General features: G+C 38.7%; 1 protein-coding gene across 1 annotated transcript in view; it reads left to right on the top strand.

The window, feature by feature from the left end:
- Positions 1-20,475, top strand: part of DNAH6 (dynein axonemal heavy chain 6) — a 243,147-nt gene that overhangs the window by 203,204 nt on the left and 19,468 nt on the right. The window contains exons 65-70 of the mRNA XM_053664561.1: positions 3,634-3,794; positions 5,261-5,349; positions 6,094-6,240; positions 7,737-7,875; positions 13,379-13,498; positions 14,034-14,155. Of these exons, the coding sequence (XP_053520536.1) occupies positions 3,634-3,794; positions 5,261-5,349; positions 6,094-6,240; positions 7,737-7,875; positions 13,379-13,498; positions 14,034-14,155 (778 nt within the window). The remainder of the gene's footprint in view (positions 1-3,633; positions 3,795-5,260; positions 5,350-6,093; positions 6,241-7,736; positions 7,876-13,378; positions 13,499-14,033; positions 14,156-20,475) is intronic.

Genomic DNA, 20,475 nt, shown 5'->3' with positions numbered 1-20,475 from the left:
AGGGTCTTTTGTGGTTCCATATAAATTTTAGGATTATTTATTCTAGTTCTGTGAGAAAATTTGATATTTTTATATGGATTGCATTGAATCCATATAGATTGCTTTGGGTAGTATAGACATGTTAACAATGTCAATTCTTCCTATCCATGAGCATGGTATATACTTCTATTTATTTGTATCTTCTATAATGTCTTATAATATCCTCAGTGTAGGTCTCTTACCTCTTCGATTAAATTTATTCTGGTATTTTATTTTTAATGCAATTATAAGTGGGATTGTTTTCTTGTTTTTCCTGATACTTTGTTACCAGTGTATAAAAATGCAACCAATTTCTGAATATTAATTTTGTATCCTACTACTTCACTGAATTCATGTATCAGTTCTAATGCAGTTTTGGCGTAATTGTTAGGGTTCTCTCTATATAGTATCATATCACCTGTAAATAACAACAGTTTTACTTCTTTCTTTCTAATTTGGATGCTTTTTGTTTCTTTTTCTTGTCTGATCATTGTGGCTAGGACTTCCAGTAAAATTTTTTAACATATACTTATATATATTATATATTGTTCAGGAATTCATATTTTGGCAATTGTAGTAAAAGAAAGTTAAGTAAATTATACCGAATACATGACAGCAGTGACATTGGGGAGTGAAGGTGAATAATGGGAGACAAGTGAACAGGAAGGAGCACACTGCAGGGTCAGGTTATCTACATAATGTTTTATTTCTTAAGCTGGGTTGTAGGTACATGGGTACATATTATGTTAGCTTTAACTTTTGTATGTCTTAAATATTTCATAGAAATTATTTAAGGCAAAATAATTAGAGATAGCAGAGATAGAGAATGGGCAGAGATGTTAACAGGTAGTTAATGTATGCTAAGTAACTGATGCATTCATGGGGGAAAAAAGAAGTACAGAATAATTCTGTATAGCCTTAGGCCAAAGTTTTTGTGGTTAAATGGACATGTTGCAAGTTTAAGGGAAAGCACTAAAATGTAATAATACATTATCATAATCTATAGCTTCAAAACCAGCACCAGGACAAAAGAATATATAGTGTAATATTGTAACCCAACATTAGATAGGAAGGAAAGAAAAAAAGAAATTCCAAGATAAAACATAATAAGCCAAAAAGTCAAACCAGGACTTCCGGCCAAGATGGAGGCATAGGTAGACACACTGTGTGTGCCTCCTCCCACAACCAAAAGAAGGACAACAACCAATTTAAAAACAAAAAAAAAACAACCAAAACTGACAAAATCTAACTATATGGAAGTCCAACAACCAAGGAGTTAAAGAAGAAACATTCATCCAGACCAGTAGGAGGAGCAGAGATGGGCAGCCAGTAGAGAGGACTCATGGCAAGGCAGCGGCTGGAGGACCAAACCAGGTGGCAGAATGTGAACTGTGCAGTCCCACATTCACATGCAGATAAACTGGGAGGAACAACAGCAGAATGAGACAGACCACACAACCAAGGGCTCCAGCTCTGGCAAATAAAGCCTCAAAACACCAACTGAAAAACACCTGTTGGGGGGCTGAGGTACTGGGAGAAACTCCCAGCCTTACAAGAGAGTTGTTGGAGAGACCCACAGGGTCATAGAATGTACACAAACCCATCCACCTGGGAATCAGCACCAGAAGGGCCCAATTTGCTTGCAGGAAGCAGCATAAGTGACTGAAAACTGGCAGAGAGAGGAGCAAGTGGCACTGTTCCCTCTCAGACTCCTGCCCCACAGACAGCATCACAGTGCAACAACGTGGGTTGCCCTGCCCTGGTGAACAGCTAAGGCTCCCTTATTATGTAACAGGTGTGCTGAGACAAAAAAAAATGACCCAAATGAAAGAACAGATCAAAGCTCCAGAAAAAATACAACTAAGTGATTAAGAGATAGCCAACCTATCACATGCACAGTTCAAAACACTGGTTATCAGGATGGTCCAGGAACTCACTGGGTACTTCAACAGCGTAAAAAAGACCCAGGCAGCATTGAAGGCTGCATTATGTGAAATGAAGAAAAAAATCTATAGGAAACCAAGAGTGACAGGAAGAAAACCAGGACTCACATCAATGGTTTGGAGCAGAAGGAAGAAAGAAACATTGAACTAGACCAGAATGAAGAAACAAGAATTTTTTAAAAATGAGGAGAGGCTTAGGAACCTCCAGGACATCTTTAAACATTCCAACATCTGAATCATAGGGGTGCCAGAAGGAAAAGAAGAAGACCAAGAAATTGAAAACATATTTGAACAAATAATGATGGAGAACTTCCCCAATCTGGCCAAGGAAATAGACTTTCAAGAAGTCCAGGAAACTCAGAGAATCCCAAAGAAGTTGGACCCAAGGAGGAACACACCAAGGCACATCATAATTACCCAAGATTAAAATGAAGGAGAGAATCTTAAAGCAGCAAAAGAAAAGGAGACAGTTACCTGCAAAGGAGTTCCCATTAGACTATCAGCTGATTTCTCAGAAGAAGCCTTACAGGCAAGAAGGGGCTGGAAAGAAATATTCCAAGTCATGAAATCTAAAGACGTACATTCAAGAAGCTCTATCCAGCACAGCTATCATTTAGAATGGAAGGGCAGATAAAGTGCTCCCCAGATAAGGTCAAATTAAAGGAGTTCATCATCACCAAGTCCTTATTATATGAAATGTTAAAGGGACTTATCTAAGAAAAAAGAAGATGATCAAAAATACAAACAGTAAAATGACAACAAACAACTATCAGCAACTGAACCTAAAAAAAACAAACAAAAACAAAAACAAACTAAGCAAACAACTGGAACAGGAACAGAATCACAGAAATGGAAATAACATGGAGGGTTATCAGGGGGGAGAGGGAGGGGGAAAATGGGGTAAAGGTACAGGGAATAAGAAGCATGAATGGAAGGTAAAAAATAAACAGGGGGGAGGTTAAGAATAGTATGGGAAAGGAGAAGCCAAAGAACTTCTATGTATGACTCATGGATGAACTAAGGCAGCACAGGGGTAATGCTGGTGGGAGAAGGGTGCAGGGTGGAAGGGAATAAAGAAGAGAAAATAAATGAGACAACTGTAATAGCATGATCAATAAAATCTATTTTAAAAAATAAAAAATCAATGTATAAAAAGAAAATGAAGAAAGATACTGATTGGGAGGATGACAGTAATGTTCTTTCTTTTTGTCCTAAGTGGTAGTACATATGTATAATTACCTTGGAAGAATTCATTAAGCCATCATTATTGATTTGTGTACTGTTTTCATACATATGTTAGACTTGATTTTTTTAAAGTTTTTAAAATATGACCTGTAAGGTGGAAGTCAGGGTAGTGAGTAGCTTGGTGAAGAAGCAAGGGGAGATGATTGGAGTGCAAAGGGGTATAGTAGAGATGTCTCGTGGATGTTGGCAAAGTTCTCTTCTCAACCACAGATGTTCATTCACAGAGTTGCACATTTTTTGTACTTTTCCAAATGTGTGTTATAGTAAAAATGTTTTTTAAAAAACAAAAAAGTTTTGTACATGTATTAGAATGAGGATTTTAAATGTGTACTTAGTCTAGACAAGAGTTTACTATATTTAAAGTTTTAAATAATTTCATTGCTTAAAAGAACATAAAACAGCATTTTGTTGTGGTTGTTCAACTCAGGGTGCAGTCAATTTCACTGGGGCAAGGACAAGGACCCATTGCTGAAAGAATGATCAAAGATGCTATGAAATCAGGAAACTGGGTATTTCTGCAAAACTGCCATCTTGCTGTTTCTTGGATGTTGGCAATGGAAGAGCTAATTAAAACCTTCACAGATCCAAGTACGTTGAACATTTATCACTTGCATAATACCATTTTATGTAGCCTTTATTGTTGAGTTGAATCCTTATAATAATTCTTTATTGTAGGTATTGTGCTTCCCCATATTAAAAAAGAGAAACTTGAGACCAACAGAGCATTAGTTAAATTACACAACCCAGATTCCAAAAAAAGTCTTCAGACTCCAAGTTGAGGCAGTGATCCAGTGGATCATTTCTATTTCATGTTGCCATGTATGGGAAGCCATTTAAATTCAAAATAGATTACATATAGGCATGATAAAAAGAAACGGAAAAATGAATTCAGGACAAAGAAGGAAATTAAATCTTTCACTACAGGACAGAAGTCAAGGAACAGAGTTGAAATTAGCACCAATTCCCTTAGAGTAGCATTTTACCACTTTGTATCCTAACTATAATATCTCCACTTTCTTTCCCCCTCAAAAAACTACAATGAGCTGCAAAGAGATAAGAATAGAGTTAGAATCTACTCATTTAAAATGTTAGTATGAAAATAATTGAAACCTTAAGATCCCTAGGATTGGTCATGAATAGGGTGGGTCTCCACTTCACCTGCCAGGAAGCCATGGGAGAGAACCACCAAGAGCCTTTCTTTGGGGTCCTCCTCTGTGTCTTGACCATGAAAGCTTTCTGGGAAGATGAGAGCTTGGTGGCTGGTCTTATAAATGACTTTACTTAAAGCTACGTCTTAAGGTGAAGAGCTGCTCCTTTATGGAGTGACCAGCCCACACTGGTTACCAAGCCACGGCCAGGGCCTTGCAGCCTTCCCCTATAGGCCACTCACTTCTTGGTTCCCCCCACCCCTCTGTGCTGCCTTCTGCAGGCTGCTTCCAACAAGGATAGAGGCATTCACATCTACCATCCAGTCTCCACTCCTTCCACTCTTTTGCAATGCAAGTAAGAGAGCCTGCTCCCAGCTAGCTCTCTGGCTTATTTAAGTGATTAACGAAAAATGACAAGGTCTTCACTATGGTTTAAAGATCCCAATGATTAGGGTTATAATTAAAACAAAATGCTAGGAAAGGTGTCTAAGAGGCAATTTTCTACAGTGGTAGCACATGAGCCTTCAGAACATGGAGCCGGGGTTCAGCCTGCCCATGACCAGTTCTCATGAGCATAAACACACTGGCAGCAACTGTCCTCTTTTACAGTTGAAAATTTTCTCTATTTTAGAGGGAAGGCCTTTAATATCACCATCAAATATTGAAAATTAACATATCCAATTTCTTCACTCAAATGTACCAGCATCTAGACTGCCAAACTCTCCTATAAAGATTCCCTCACCTTCATTTCATAACATTTTACAACGCACTTAAAAAAGATAAACTAGTCTTTAAACAGAGCTGACAGCATTTTTTTTGCTACCATATAATAATCACTTCTTATAGGAAAGTGTCACTAAGAGTTAAGCATTTTCCTTTTTATTGTCTTGTCTTTGTTTTAAACAGATATTGTTATCAAGGACAGTTTTCGACTTTTTTTAAGTTCCATGCCTAGTAACACATTTCCTGTTACAGTTCTTCAAAATTCTGTCAAGGTAATGTATGCACATGGTTGGAATGATGTGAAGTGATTGGTCTCAGAGTGTTCACCCAATGGGACCAGAGAGCAAGACCATGTCAAAATCAGTGCAGCCTAGGTGGGGAGGTGGGAGTCAGTAACTCTTTACCTGATAGCAGCGAAACAGTTTCCCAAGCCACTGCCCATCCTAGCATGCCCTAGTCCCGTTGTCATGCAACTCTTTCCTCTAACCCTCTATCAAAAAATATCAAGGATGTAGAGTGATGAGAACTGAATCCCTTCCAGTGAAAAAGGAATGTTTCAGCATTTGAGAGAAAGGAAGACCTACAGGCTGCTGGAATTCAGTGCTGACAGGTTCCAAAATGCTCACCCAGTGATGATCATGACAGATGCCTCTGCCTGCCCCATGTCACCAAGGCAAAGTGTGGGATGAGACTATATGTCGGAATGACCAGAAAATCCAATGCAGAAGGCCTAAGCATAATTTCTGGCCCGTGTTGAGAAAAATGGACACCAAATGGAAGTGTCCAAGGTGTCTGTGCAGGTGGTTTGCCTAGTGCAGGTCTGAGGGCCCCACCAGCCCCTCTTCTCCCAGGATGGAGCCTGAGCAGGATACAGAGCAGACATGAACATGCCAGGATACCCCAAGGGCATTGATTGTCTACATTTTCTCAGTGACTTCAGTCTGCATGTGCTTTTCAGAAATAATACAAACTTATAAAATCACCCTCTCTGCCACATACATTCCATTTAATTCCAGGTAACCAATGAGCCTCCAAAAGGCTTACGTGCAAATATCAGACGAGCATTTACTGAAATGACTCCTTCGTATTTTGAAGAAAATATACTTGGAAGAAAATGGAGACAAATAATATTTGGCATTTGTTTCTTCCATGCAATTATTCAGGTACACTCAGTTCTGCTTCTTAATAGGAACAAAAAAAAGGGGTATTTTTTAAAATAAATCATAAGAACTACATGATAGCTTACAAATGGTATCGTGAAACACTGAGGGCCCTGTTTCTGTGTCTGAACACAAGTAGTTTCAACTCAGTTGCCTATTTCCAATTTCCTCTTGCCTCAGTATCTCACAGCCATGCTTCTCAGCCCTGTTCTGATCTGTCTACAGAACACCATCACCTGGATGACTGCAGCAGGTCAAATTCAAAGCACAAAATTGATTTCTTCGGCTATGCCTCACTCCTCAAAATCTGCTTCCCCTCCATTTCTCAGATCAGTGGCTCCCATCTGTCCATCACCTACAGCCAAAATTTCAGGATTATTTTTGCTCTTCCCTTTTTACACATCTATATCATGTCAGTCGTTACATCCACGGTTTTCTTGCTATAATTTTACTCTCACTTGTTCCTATTTGGGTGGGTAAACTAACCTTCACAGCTTCCTCCCTCTGACTAGAGCCCCACATCCCCTGAAAGATGATCCTCAAATCATCACTACTTTCTCCTTCCTTCTGTTCAAATCTTACTGCTGTGGTCTTGTGTCCATCCTGGGCCTAGTACTTGAATTCTGACTCTTCAAATCCATGTCTCTAGATGGTGTCTTGATTAGTCTGGCTGACTATTTTCAAATGTGTGTAGTCTACAGAGATAATCAGTATGGAAAAAAAACAAAGATTAAAGATGCAACATATGGGATAAGTAAACGAGGTCCTAGAGGAGATTAGGATTAGCAGTGCCTGGTGTGAGGCCCTTATTCTAATAAAAGCAGCTGAGATGAGGAAGTGGTTTAAGACTTAGAGAAATTTTGAAATCAAGAGGAGAGAACATAGGACCAATCCTCTGGTAAAATCATTAGTTTAGAATTAAAACACTAAGGTGGGATTGGTGGAAAACAAGCAGAGGAAAAGATTTCATTATGAGAAATCATGAAACAAGGATTCAGATCCTCTGTACTAGTTAAAAAATAAAAGCTGTCACTATAGAGCAGTCAGTATGCAGTCAGCACAGCACAGCATGACTGAGGAGCCTGGCTGGTGGACACCCTCCTCAGAACAGTAGGGAGGAGCTCTCCCCACCAGGTGGGTGATTAGTGTCAGTAGTTTTATGCCAAATACATTAGGTAGGATTTTTTTGTCCTATTTTGATGGAGAAATATTTTATTTTACCATGAAGAAAAAACACACTTTGACAGGTCTACCACATCTCCAACAGCATCAAATTTTCTTTTAGAAATACTGGAGAGGGGCCAGTGCTGGTGGAAGAGGTGCCTCCTTGTTTGATGGAAACCAAAATGAAAGCCCAGCTGAGGTTAAACTGCTTGGTTGAGACTGATTCTACAGAATGAGGATGCCTGACTTTAATGAAAACCTTTTAGTTTTCAATATTTTACACAAAATGATTTTTATCAAATTTTACTTAAGACTATTTTCATTTTCCATTCTAGGAAAGAAAAAAGTTTGGCCCTCTTGGTTGGAACATATGCTATGAATTTAATGACAGTGACAGGGAATGTGCTTTACTGAACCTCAACCTTTACTGTCAAGAAGGAAAGATTCCCTGGGACGCACTTATTTATATTACTGGTCAGTATGCGCACACGCCAGGGCCTCAAACTGTGCACCACACAGTTGGTTTACACCCACTGACCCATACAGAGAAGGTCACTTACTCAGTGTTGGATGGTGGTGGTGATGACTTCTTACATTCCCTTTGTAAAGATAAAACCATGATCAGAATATAAGAATATTTACACATAGAAAATGGTGCAGATGTTTCCTCCAATAATAGCAGAAACTTACATTGCTCTTGCTACATAACAAGCATTATTTTAAGCATTCCCATTAATTAGCAGATTTAATCCTCACAAGATGATGACTATTATATACCTATTTTACACATAAGAAAACTAAGGCACACCATTTACAAGCGCTGGAGCCAAGATGTAAACCCAGACATTCCAGCCACCAGAGTCTGTGCTCTTGCATTCAAAAGAATCTAAACATTGATTGACCTTTTGAGTCAGGTGTATTTGTGAAAAAGGAAGAAATAATTCAGGAATTAAAATTGTTAGCAAATATTAATCATGGCTACATAGGATCTTACAAAATTAAATCAAATTTGGACCATGTAGGTCCAAATAATGTAGAAAGAGATTTGCACTGGGAAGTGGGGAGAGGAGAGAGCTCTGGAAGGGGACATCACTCTACATCCTTTCACTGATGAGTAAGGGGTGTGTGAAACAGCAGAGAAGTATCAGGTGATCTAGAGACCTGAAAAGCAGATGAACCTTGGAACAGTGGATAGTAAAACAACAGTAAAAAATGGATGAGGATCTATCCTCAGGGTGGACCAAGATGAATGAGAGGGGTGGGCATGGAATCTGGGAGGCTACGCTATACTCCTGCCCCCAGCCACTCCAATGGGGCCAAGATTGCTGAACAAAATGATGATGTGGACAGACTTATTCTCTAACACCCTCTACTTACCTGGAATTTTCCACTTCCTAGTTTTTCTCTCCCTTCCCCTATTCCTGGAACCCTTGACCTTTCAGCTTACCTCAGTCTCTACTGCAGTGGAAGTAACTGCATTTTTAAAAGAATAGAAAGGAACAAGACAAAGATGTATCCACTCTTACTCCTTCTATTTAAGATTGTATTGGAGCTTCTAGCCAGGGTAATTAGACAAGAAAAAAAGTCATCTACTTTAGAATAGAAGTAAACCTGTCTTTATTTGAAGATGATATGATCTCATATGTAGAAAATTCTAAAAAATTCACATACACAAAAAAACTAGAAGTAATACTGGCAAGTAAATTTAACAAGCAAAGTGAATACTTGTACACTGAAAACTAAAAAGCACTGCCATAAAATGTTAAACATAATCTAAATAAATGAAGAGATAAAATATGCATATGAATTCAGAGACACAATATTGTCAAAATGGCAATATTCTCCAAACTCAGCCATAGATTTAACACAATTCAATCCAGCATTTTTGCAGAAATTGGCAACCTGATCATAAAATTTGTATGAAAATGCTATGGTCTCTAAGTAGCAAAAACAGTCTTAAAAAAAAAGACCAGTTAGTTTCCCAATTTCAAAACTTCTGTAAAGCTACAATAATCAAGATAGTGTGTACTGGCATAAGAATACACATATGTATCAATGAGACAGATTTGAGAATTCAGAAATAAACCCTTTTTATATTTATAGTCAACTGACTTTCAACAAAGGTACCAGGATAATTCAGTGGGGGTGGGGGGCAGGATAGCCTTTTAACAACTGATTCTGGGACAACTGGATATCCATCTGCAAAAAGATGAACTTGGATCCTTATCTCATGCCATATACAAAAAAATGTATTCAAAATGAGTGATATACCCAAGTGTAAGAGCTAAAGTATAAAACTCTTAGAAGAAAGCACAGAAGTAAACCTTCATGACCTTGGGTTAGGCAATGACTTCTTAGATATGATGCAAAAAGCACAAGCAATAAAAGAAAAAATAATAAATTGAACTTCATCAACATTTAAAACTTTTACACTTCAACAAACACCATCAAGAAAGTGAAAAAAGAAGGCTACAAACTGAGAGAAGGTATTTGCAAATCATATATCTGATAAGGCAGTTGTATACAAAGTATGTAAAGAATTCCTACAATTCAACAGTAAGAAGAAAAATGATTCAATGGAGGGAAAAATGAGTGAAAGATTTGAAGACATATGTCACCAAAGAAGTACATGAGAAAATGCTCAGTCATTAGGAAAATGAAAATTAAAGCCACTTCAAAGCTATTGTAATGGCTATAATAAAAAAGACAGAAACAAGTGTTGATAAGAATATGGGAAAAAATGGAACCCTCATACTTTACTTGTAGCAATGGAAAATGGTGCTGCTGCTTTAGAAACTTTTTAAATAGACTCACCATATGACCCAGAAATTTCACTTCTATGTGTATACTCAAGAAAAATGAAAACACATGCACACACAAAAGCTTATAAACAAGTGTTCATATCAGCGTAATTCATAGTAGTCCAAGAGTAGAACCAGCCTGAATGTCTACCAACTGGTAAATGGGTAAATAAAAGGTGGTCTATCTAAACAATGTGACTCTATCCAGCCATAAAAATGTATAAATTATTGATACATGCTACTACATGGATAAACCTCAAAAACTTTATGCTAAGTAAGAGAAGCCAGATATAAAACACTGCATGTTATGTGATTCCATTTACATGAAATTTCCAGAAAAAGCAAATCTAGACGGACAGAAAATATCCTGGTGTTGCACAGGGCAGGGGTAGAAATGGGGAGTGACTGCAGGTGAGCCTGAGAGCCTCCTGGGGATGATAAAAATGCTCTAAAATCAGATCGTGGTGCTGATTGTACAACTTTCTAAATTTACTAAAAGCTACTACATTACACATTTTGTTTTAATATCCATTAATCAATACATGTATTAATTATACACTTTAATTCATATATAATTTTATGTGAATTTTATGATTTTTAAATTATGGCTCATTAAGGATGTTTTTAAAAGGGTGTAAAAAAGGCAATGCTAGTTATAGGATTTTTGCTAATGATAGGATTTTAGGCAGTCACTTATGGGCTAATCCAGAAAATATTGATTAATGCTATTATGACTGATGCTGGAAATACAAAAACAACATAGTCCCTGCCTACCAAAAACATGTGGGATAGAATGTAGAGATCCTGAATAAATTATAATATACTGCGAAAATTACCAAAATAGAAGGGTATGCACAATGCTATGGAAATTCAGAAGGTACAACTAACACTATCTGGAGGAATCTGGGAAAACTCCACCAGGGAGGCAAAGTTGGTCTGGATGCTGAACAGTAATTCGGGCTCACCAGGAAAGGAGGCAGGAGAGCACCCTGTGCATGGAGCAGGATGTTTCAAGTCCCCAAGTGTTTAGGGGTGGCATGACTACAGACATCGTTAGTAGTTCAATAGGGCTGAAGCACAGTATGAAAGGAAATGTGTAATGTAGGGGAGCTTTATCTTCAACAAAACTAAAAACATAAGCTTAGAACACATCCTGAAAGGCCTGTGTATTGTTAATAAATTTTGGCTTTTTCTGTAAGCAACAGTTGGCAATTATAGTCTTTTAAGCTGGGAAGAGATGCAATAATTTATAAAGCTATAATAAATGTGAGATGAAGGACTGAACAAGAATATAGCAACACAGGGGCTGATGACTAGACAAGAAAAAATGAACAGTAAATATTGAGGAAACTATAAATACAGGAAGGTATTTGAAGTTGAAAGGAGGGATCTTAAAACTTTATTATGTTGGGTACAACAATACGTAAGTCCATTAGACAGGTCTGGGCTCAAAGTGGCAAGGACAAAGCCAAACCCAAAGCCTATCCAGTCAGCACTGGGTATCCCCGCTTGGCCATCCCCAAGCCAGCCTGTGGGGACGGAAAAGGAAGAAAAGGGGAAACAACAGGATCTGTGGGGCTGGTATGCGGACAGGTGATGGACATGTGCAGTGGACACCCTCCTCCCCAGGCAACCTCTTCTGAAAGACCAACCCAGAAGACTCCTTCCTAAAAATGAGTGATCTATCCAGCATCAAAATGGTAGAGCTCCTTGTTTGCTCAGTTTGATCAAAAGAAAGGAGAAAGCTAAGTCTGGAAGAAAAAGCACCAAGTCTGATGATTTGTTAAAAAAAAAATGTTTGTGCTGCTTCTCAAAATACGAATATTTAAGTTTGAACGTTTTTTAGAATAAGAGTTGGGGCAACTCTTTCCTCTCACCACTGACTAACAACTGGAATCTGAGTGTTCCCAACCATCTTCCTTTCCCTGACACCATCACGTCATTGGAGAAAGCTGAGCTTTGCATTCCCATCCAGCCCCAAGGATCCAAGAGGAGCTTCAAGTTAGGTTCAGGCTACATGGATTTACCAAAAAGATTTGCATTCCAAGCCTTCACAGAGGGTGACTGAAGAATATTGCCAGGAAAGGACAGCAGCATCTCCTCATTCCCTCTTAGAATTGCTCATACAGGGACTGAGCTATTGACCATCATCTCTGGTACCTACCTCCCCTCCCCTCTCCCTGAGTGCCTGAACCAACAAGACTGATCAGAGGTGCTTCAACAGAAGGAAGATAGGTGTCCCTACAGGAGATGCAGGTCAAGACGTTGCTATCTTAGAAAAAAATAAATTATTGAGATTCCAAAAACTAAAATAAATTTCTTTCAACCAACCATCTCAGCTTCAAAGAGAATGAAAAAATTTTCTTCCTAATATAATGGAAGAGATGGCAATGAGTATGGATGAACAGTTAAATGATTCAGAAGTTGACAGTGTCAGTATCTCAGATAAAAATCCTTCAAGGAACACTATAGTATTGAATAAGGAATTGGAGCAATGGGTTCAGATTTTTTTCCAAAGAATTATAACAGCAATAGGTATTATTCCAATGGAGATCATCATTCTTTCATGTAATTTGGGGATGGCAACGGAGCATGCCAAATGTAGCTTCTCTGTGAATAAGAGAGACAGGATACCAATAACCTAACTCCCCATACCATAATTTCTGTCAGGCAAGTTGTCTCTTTTACGCTGAATCTATCTTTCCTCCCTGGCTTAATGTCAATAATTTGTAAAGTACATAGAGCTTGGATGCCTTGTTGTAAATTTTCTGATTCTGTTTTACCCACTGTCATACCCAAAAGCAATGTTTCATGGGAAAGATGTATTAGAATACTGCAGTCAATAATGGGATAAGACCCAAAATCGGTATTTTGAAGAAACAACAAAAAAAAACAGGAAGAATGACAAAATACGTAAATAGAGCTCAGTGACTTTAGTTTCAGTTATTTAAAAAAGCAAAATAATTAGGGTAGAGTACATACACTAGATTTTTTTCCTGCAATTTAGAATAAATTGATTTTTATTCTCTTTGGCGGAGGTAGTGGAAGGAAATTCTATTATGCTGTTTCCACCTTCAGTACAAAAAAATGTGTATATAAATAAATGTATTAGAATTGGCATATGTATATTAATTAAAAAATAAATAATATTGTTTTAAAATGCAAATCCTTTTCAGGTGAAATTACATACGGTGGCAGAGTTACAGACAATTGGGATCAAAGATGCCTTCGCACTGTCTTGAAAAGATTTTTTTCTCCAGAAACATTAGAAGAGAATTATAAATATTCTGAATCAGGTGAATGACTTTTCAGTACTATGGAAAAGGCCTTCCTGAGAGGTTGTTAACAGCATCTCTCAGCTGTCCACACATGAGTTCCGTGTCGGCTCCTCACAGCCGAGCCCCATGTTCACCCACCTTGCCCACCTTCAAAACTGGTTTGGTTGTAATAGCACAAGGCTGTCTATTGTGCATTAACCTCTTTGAATAATTTATTTTCTAAAGTGTGTTTTATTCTGCCTAAGTGTGTTTTCAAAGTTACGTAAATTTGGAGCTCTCGACAAGGCATAACTTTCAGCAAAACATCCCTGAATTCGAGAATCTCGAAATGTTGTGGAGGAGACACCTGAAAGGTTAGGACACTAATCAGATGCTCAGGGCCTCAGGAAAAGGTAAAGAAAGTAGACACAGGATGGAGGCTTGGGGAAAACAGTCTTTGTTTCTATGTGAGACAGCTGATGACAGCCCCATCTGAACCTAGCAGGAAGTACCCTACTTAGCGGTACAAAGCTACTTAATCTGAGACACTTGCTTTCTGTGTTTTCAATAACAGGCATCTATTTTGCACCCTTGGCTGACAGCCTGCAAGAGTTTAAAGATTACATTGAAAATCTACCTTTGATAGATGACCCAGAAATATTTGGAATGCATGAAAATGCCAATCTAGTTTTCCAGGTATGTGGCCTGTCAACTTAAAATACATATTCATAGCCCCAACTTACTTAGTTGGGCATTGTACTTGCAAAGCAAAAAGTTGCCAGTTTGGTCTGGGTTGCAGGTTCAGTCCCGAGTCAGGGTGTATGAAGGAGGCAACAGATGGATGTTTCTCTCTCACATCAGTGTTTCTCTCCCTCTCTTTCTCCTCTCCCTTCCCCTCTCTCTAGTCAATAAAAGAAAAAAATTAAAAATACATATTTATATGGCATATGTAAACCTGAAACATCAATAATCACCTCACCAGCTCTATAAAATTATAATATTCTTAAATAAACAAATAAATGTTTCATCTTAACTTCAACATTTGGTTCCAATTTAGCCGGTTGTTTCTGGAACCTTCACAGAATCCCAAAATCATCATGCATTTTCCTGTCACTGTCTAGCCCCATCCACTTCCTGGTCCTCCACCTGCTCCACAATCTACCTGCTAGTCTACCATAACATGGGGCTTTGGATGGTAATCCAGACACTCCTTGCTTTTTTGCCCTTCTCCCTCCATGCGGGCATATTTGTATCATATTACACAGAGATCTGTAGACCCGCAGGTGATTACATCATAAGAGTATAGTAACAAATATCCAAGGCAGATAAATTAAAACAGTTCTTTAAAAGCACCCTCAGCATCTTGCCCTGGCTGCTGTGGCTCAGTGGATTGAGCATCGGCCTGCGAACCAAAGGATCACCAGTTTGATTCCCAGTCAGGGCACATACCTGGGTTGCAGACCAGGTCCCCAGTAGGGGACATGGGAGAGGCAACCACATATTAATGTTTCTCTCCCTCTCTTTCTCCCTCCCTTCCTAAAATAATAAATAAAATCTTTATTTTATTTATCATTCTAAAATAAATAAAATCTTTAAAAATAAATAAGTAAATAAATATACCCTCATCAAGGTCACCGCACTAGACCGCTGCAATGGGTCCAAAGAGCAAACCTGGCAGTTTTACTCCTCTAAGACCTCCTGGTGCTGCACCATGACCTACAGGTAGTCTGAGCTCCTCAGCATGGCACTCGAGGCTCTGCCATGACCTGGCCACTGTACACCTTTCCACTTTCATCATCTGTCGTGGTCAGGTATCTGTGGCCAAAGCAGAGCTATGAAATAAGGTATGTCTCTGAAATGCTCTACAGGTTGAAGTCTAGGTTGGCCCCACAAGGCTAAAAGGAAACACCTTCCTTTCTTTTTTCTAATCATTTTTCTCTTTAATTTAAATTTTGCCCCTACAAGTGTTATAGGGTGAGGTTTTCCTAGATATCAAAGAATCTATGCAAAACATCAGTGGAACTTCCAGAAAGAACACCAACAGGTTAATGCTCTGAAACCTCAAGTCGTGTTCTCCGCCATTAAAATTGCTTTGGCTCTGACTGGTGTAGCTCAGTGGATTGAGCATAGGCCTGTGAAGCAAAGGTCACTGGTTCAATTCCCAGTCAGGCACATGCCTGGGTTGCAGGCCAGGTCCCCATTAGGGGACACATGAGAGGCAACCACACATTGATGTTTCTCTCCCACTCTTTCTCCTTCCCTTCCCTTCCCCTCTCTCTAAAAATAAATAAATAATTTTGTTAAAGTTGCTTTGCTATTCATCAAGGAATTAGAATAATCTATGTTATTTTTCCTTATTCTGCTTCCAGCAGGAAAAAAAGGTGGCCAAACCTAGTGTCCATATTCACTCATATCTGATGTCTGCTCTGGAGTGGGTAGGGTGTGGAGGGTGAGAGAAGGGAGGAGAAGTGTGATACGGTGAGACTCACGGCATCCTGAGAGGTGCCGCATGTTGGCAGCGTGTACCTGGGAGCGTAGCATTTTGTGTTTTCTGTTGGTTAAGAATGGCTGAGAATGGATGCCGGGCATGTAGTGAGCCCCCAGTATGTTTCTCTGTCCAGCCTGCCTCCATTTTTCTCCTCCATTTTTCTGGTATAATGCATGCCCTACTCTTACCTCTTCTTCATTCCATAAAATTCTGGCAAGACTTCCAACCACCCCCTACCTTCACAAGGCTGAGCACGTGAGTCAGGCTTGGCCAAAGGCAGCAGCCCATCACCTCATCACTTGAACTAGTCCAAGGAACAGGCACAAGGCCCAGGCTAGGTGAATGGGAGTCCCTCCCTGAGATAGTATATATAGATGCTGGGATGCAGGGAGGGCTCTCTTTCCTCTCAGTCACTGTCTAGGATGTTGAATATCTGAAGTATTCTGTGGCCTTATCCCTGATACCCCACTGCTCTTCCCTACTACGTGAAAGAAAATCACCCACCAAAGGAAAGAATGAAACAACCAAGCGTGCACAGGAGAGAAAGCATTAGATCTACTCATGCCTGAAACCCACACAACTTGTGTTTTCTTCCTAGCTGTGAGCCAACAGACGCCTTTTCTTTGCTTCAGCTGGTTTAGGTTAGATAATGCTGCCTCTTGCCATCAATGAGTTTTAACACCAAAGATATAAATGATTCCTTCCTTAGCCCAGCAAACTGTATTTACATAGATGCTGAGTAGAAACTAGTAAAGAAAACTGAAACTTGACCTGTGCACATCAACTGGAGATACGAGGAAGAAATTTGCCTCCAAAGAGAATAATGAGCACAAGTCAAGGGCCATCTGCACAGATTGTCTATGAGCAAACAGAAACCCATTGTCTCTTCTCCGATTAGAGACTGAAAAATAGAAAGCAAAACCATCAGAGGCTAAGTAAATACAAGGGGAGATGAGGGATAGGAAACACCATCCAGAAAACAGACTCACCTTCTGCAAATCATCTACTGTAGAAGCCAGAAATAAAGAGTATATTCTTAAAAAAAACAAAAGAAAGAAAGAAGTAGAATATGTTCTGGCATCTGGAATAGGGTTTAAGACCCAGCCTATACAAAGAAAATAAAGCCAGAATTTGAGGACCGGCTGTTACATGTATACAGAGGATGCCATGAGATGTTTGAGAATAAAATATTTCAAGGAAACTAAAAATATCGTAGCAGAAAAAAAAAATTGCTTTAGAGACTTAAAGACCAGAACTGGGATTATAGGTGATCGCACAGGTGATGCAGGGAATGAATTTAATAAGCTATCCAGAACAGAGATTAAAACTATGAGGGATGACAGTAGTACAAGAAGATTCAGAAAAACAACAAGAAACAGAAGCAATAATGTTTTGTTTTTCTTTTTTGAAAAGGAAAAGAAAATAACTGAAGCTATGGGTAGACACATTCTAGCACTAGTTTGGAACTACAAATAAAAGAAAGAGTTCACGTTAGCATCTGGCCCACCTCATCTCCAACCCCTACCCCCACCAGAAAAGTGTGAATGGACAAATATATTAGTCAGGATGGACTCGGTTGTGCTACAGTAAGTAAATTAGTTAAGTCCCAATGATTCAGTCCAGCAACTGTGTTGGCAGGTTGACAGAGGGGCTGTGCTTCACATAATCATTCAGGAGCCTCGTGTGACAAAGGCACTATTATAGCACAGCTGCATTACCTGCAACACTGCAGCATGGGAGGAGAGAAACTCAAGGATCATGCATAGGCTTTTCACTGCCTCAGCCTACACAGTCCATCATCACTTTTCCTCACAGCTCATTAGGCAGAATTGTCACGTGAGCCACCTCTCTGTAAGGGTGCAAGAAAATATCATCTTTGCTATGCCCTAAAGGAGAAGATAACTGGGAATGGGAGCTCACTAAATGTCTCATTCAGTTACTATCGTAGAAAGTAATACTAGGCTAGCTGCACCAAATGTTTCAAGACTCTTCCATCCAACCAAGAAGTCAAGTACTAAAATGGAGAAGTTATGATATTGGGTGACTGGCAGTGAGCACGGAAACCAAACTATTTATCTACAGCATTAAGTTAACAGCAATACATGTGTTTAGAATCTAATGAATATGTCAATGATAATATTTGACAGAATGTCTAGCATGTAAAATGTCATTTTAACAATCAAGACCTAAAATCCCAGGTCTGAGCTCCTTAGGTAAGAAGATGATGTATGTTGTGAGCAGGGTTTCAAAGCCAAGGACTGCAGATGGAAGTGGATACATTTGGAAAACCTTAGACAGTACCATGGAAGATCCCACCACCCGTTCTGGATACACTGTTGCACGTGGTCATCTGAATTACCTTCATAAAACTTGTGTGAGAGCCAGTTAAAGGAAACTTCTAAGACAGGGGTGTCAAACTCATTTTCACTGGGGGCCACATCAGCTTTGCAGTTGCCTTCAAAGGGCCAAATGTAATTTCAGCTCCTTAACTGTTAAGAAGTAGTTACATTCATACAGTCCTAAAATTATTTCAGCCCTTTAAAGGCAACTGCAAGGCTGATGTGGCTCCCAGTGACCATGAGTTTGACACCCCTGTTCTAAGCAATCCCAACAAATAGACACAAGAAAGATACTATGTTTCTGAATAGAAAAAAATGTAGAAAAACTGAGAATATTAAAACTGACCTTGGAATAAGGATGTCTAAGTATAAAAAGCAATAGAAAAACAAACAACATTAGAAAGCCAATAGATATAACTATATCAAAAACTGTCATAAAAGAATCAAAAGACAAGTGACAAAGCAAAACATTTTTGAAACAAAGCAAAAAGGAGAAAAAGTTAACCATCTGGATGATGGATATTTTCCAAGAAAGACCATATGTTAGTCCACAAATTAAGTATCAGTAGGTCTTAAAAAGATAGGTATTATACAAGTTTCTTTTCCGACAATAGGATAAAATTCAAAATCAATAAAACCAAGTAATCCTAACAGTGTGGCATACAGATAGACATATAGAACAATGGGATAGAATCGAGTCCAGAAATAAACCCTCACACACATGGGCAAATGCTTTCTGACAAGAGTGCCAAGAGCATTCAATGGAGAGGAGATCTTTTCAGCACATGGTACTGGGAAAACTGGATATCCACATGCAAAAGAACGAAATTGGTCCCTTACCTAATGCCATACACAGAAACTAACCCATAATGGATCAAGACCTAAATCTAAGACCTAAAACCCCTGGAAGAAAATGTAGGATAAAAGCTTCATAACATCAGATCTGGCAGTGATTTCTTAGATATAAAAGGAAAGGTACAGGTAACGACAACAAAAAAACAACCAGATGAGGTGGTGTACTTCATGAAAATTTAAAATTTTTGTGCATCACAAGACACAATCAACAGAGTGAAAAGGCAACCTACAGAATGGGACAAAACATCTGCAATTATATACCTGATAGAGATTAATACCTAGAAAATACAGAGAATTCCTAAAACTCTACAACAATAACAACAAACACCCAATTCAAAAATGGGCAAAGGACTTGAAGAGATATCTCTCCAAGGAATATATCCAATACACACATGAAAAGATGCTCAACATTACTAATCATTCGGAAAATGTAAGTCAAAACTGTAATGACACACCATGTCACAGCCATTACGATGGCTACTGTCAAAAATAACACAAATCAGCAAGTGCCAGCAAGGATGTGGAGAAACTGGAGCCCCTGTGCACTGTTGGTAGAAATGTAAAATACTACAGCTGCTACAAAAAACAACGATTCTTCAAAACATTAAAAATAGAATTAACATATGACCCAGCAATTCCACTTCTGGGCATCTACCCAAAAGAACTGAAAGCTGGGACACAAATGGATATTTGTATGCCCGTGCTCACAGCAGCACTATTTACAGTAACTAAAATGTGGAAGCAACTTAAGTGTCCATCAGCAGATGAATGCGTAAGCAAAACAGGGTGTATGCATACAATGAAATATCATTCGGCCTTAAAAAGGAAGAGAATTTCACAATGTGCTACAGCAGGGATCAACCTGGAAGACATAATGCTAAGGCAAATAAGCCAGTCACACAGAGACAATACTGTATAATTCCACTTCTGTGAGGTATGTAGAAAGAATCTTAGAGAGGGAAAGCAGAGTGGTGGCTGCCAGGGTAGAGAGAGGAGGTAACGAGGACTTGTTTAGTGGGCGTACAGTTTCAGTCTTACTAGCTGAAAGAGTTTGGGGACAGATTGTGTGATGGTTGAATAGTATTATTAATGTATTTAATGCCACTGATCTATACACTTAAAGATAGTTAATACGGCAAATTTTATGTATATTTTATCACAGAAAAACATGGAAAAAGTTAATTACCCTTATTATATTATAGATTATCTCCTAATTAATAAAAATAAAATACTAAAAATAACAATCTGCAAAATATATGAGTGATGTAAATACTATGCTAATCATCAAAGAAGTTTTTACCTATTAAATTGGAAAAGTTTTCAAGCGATGATGT

This window comes from Artibeus jamaicensis, unplaced genomic scaffold (assembly GCF_021234435.1).
Source record: "Artibeus jamaicensis isolate MK-2021 breed Jamaican fruit bat unplaced genomic scaffold, CSHL_Jam_final contig_384, whole genome shotgun sequence".
NCBI classification, from domain to species: Eukaryota; Metazoa; Chordata; class Mammalia; order Chiroptera; family Phyllostomidae; genus Artibeus; species Artibeus jamaicensis.
The sequence above is the reverse complement of the archived record's forward strand: the minus strand, read 5'-3'. Positions and strand labels throughout refer to the sequence as shown.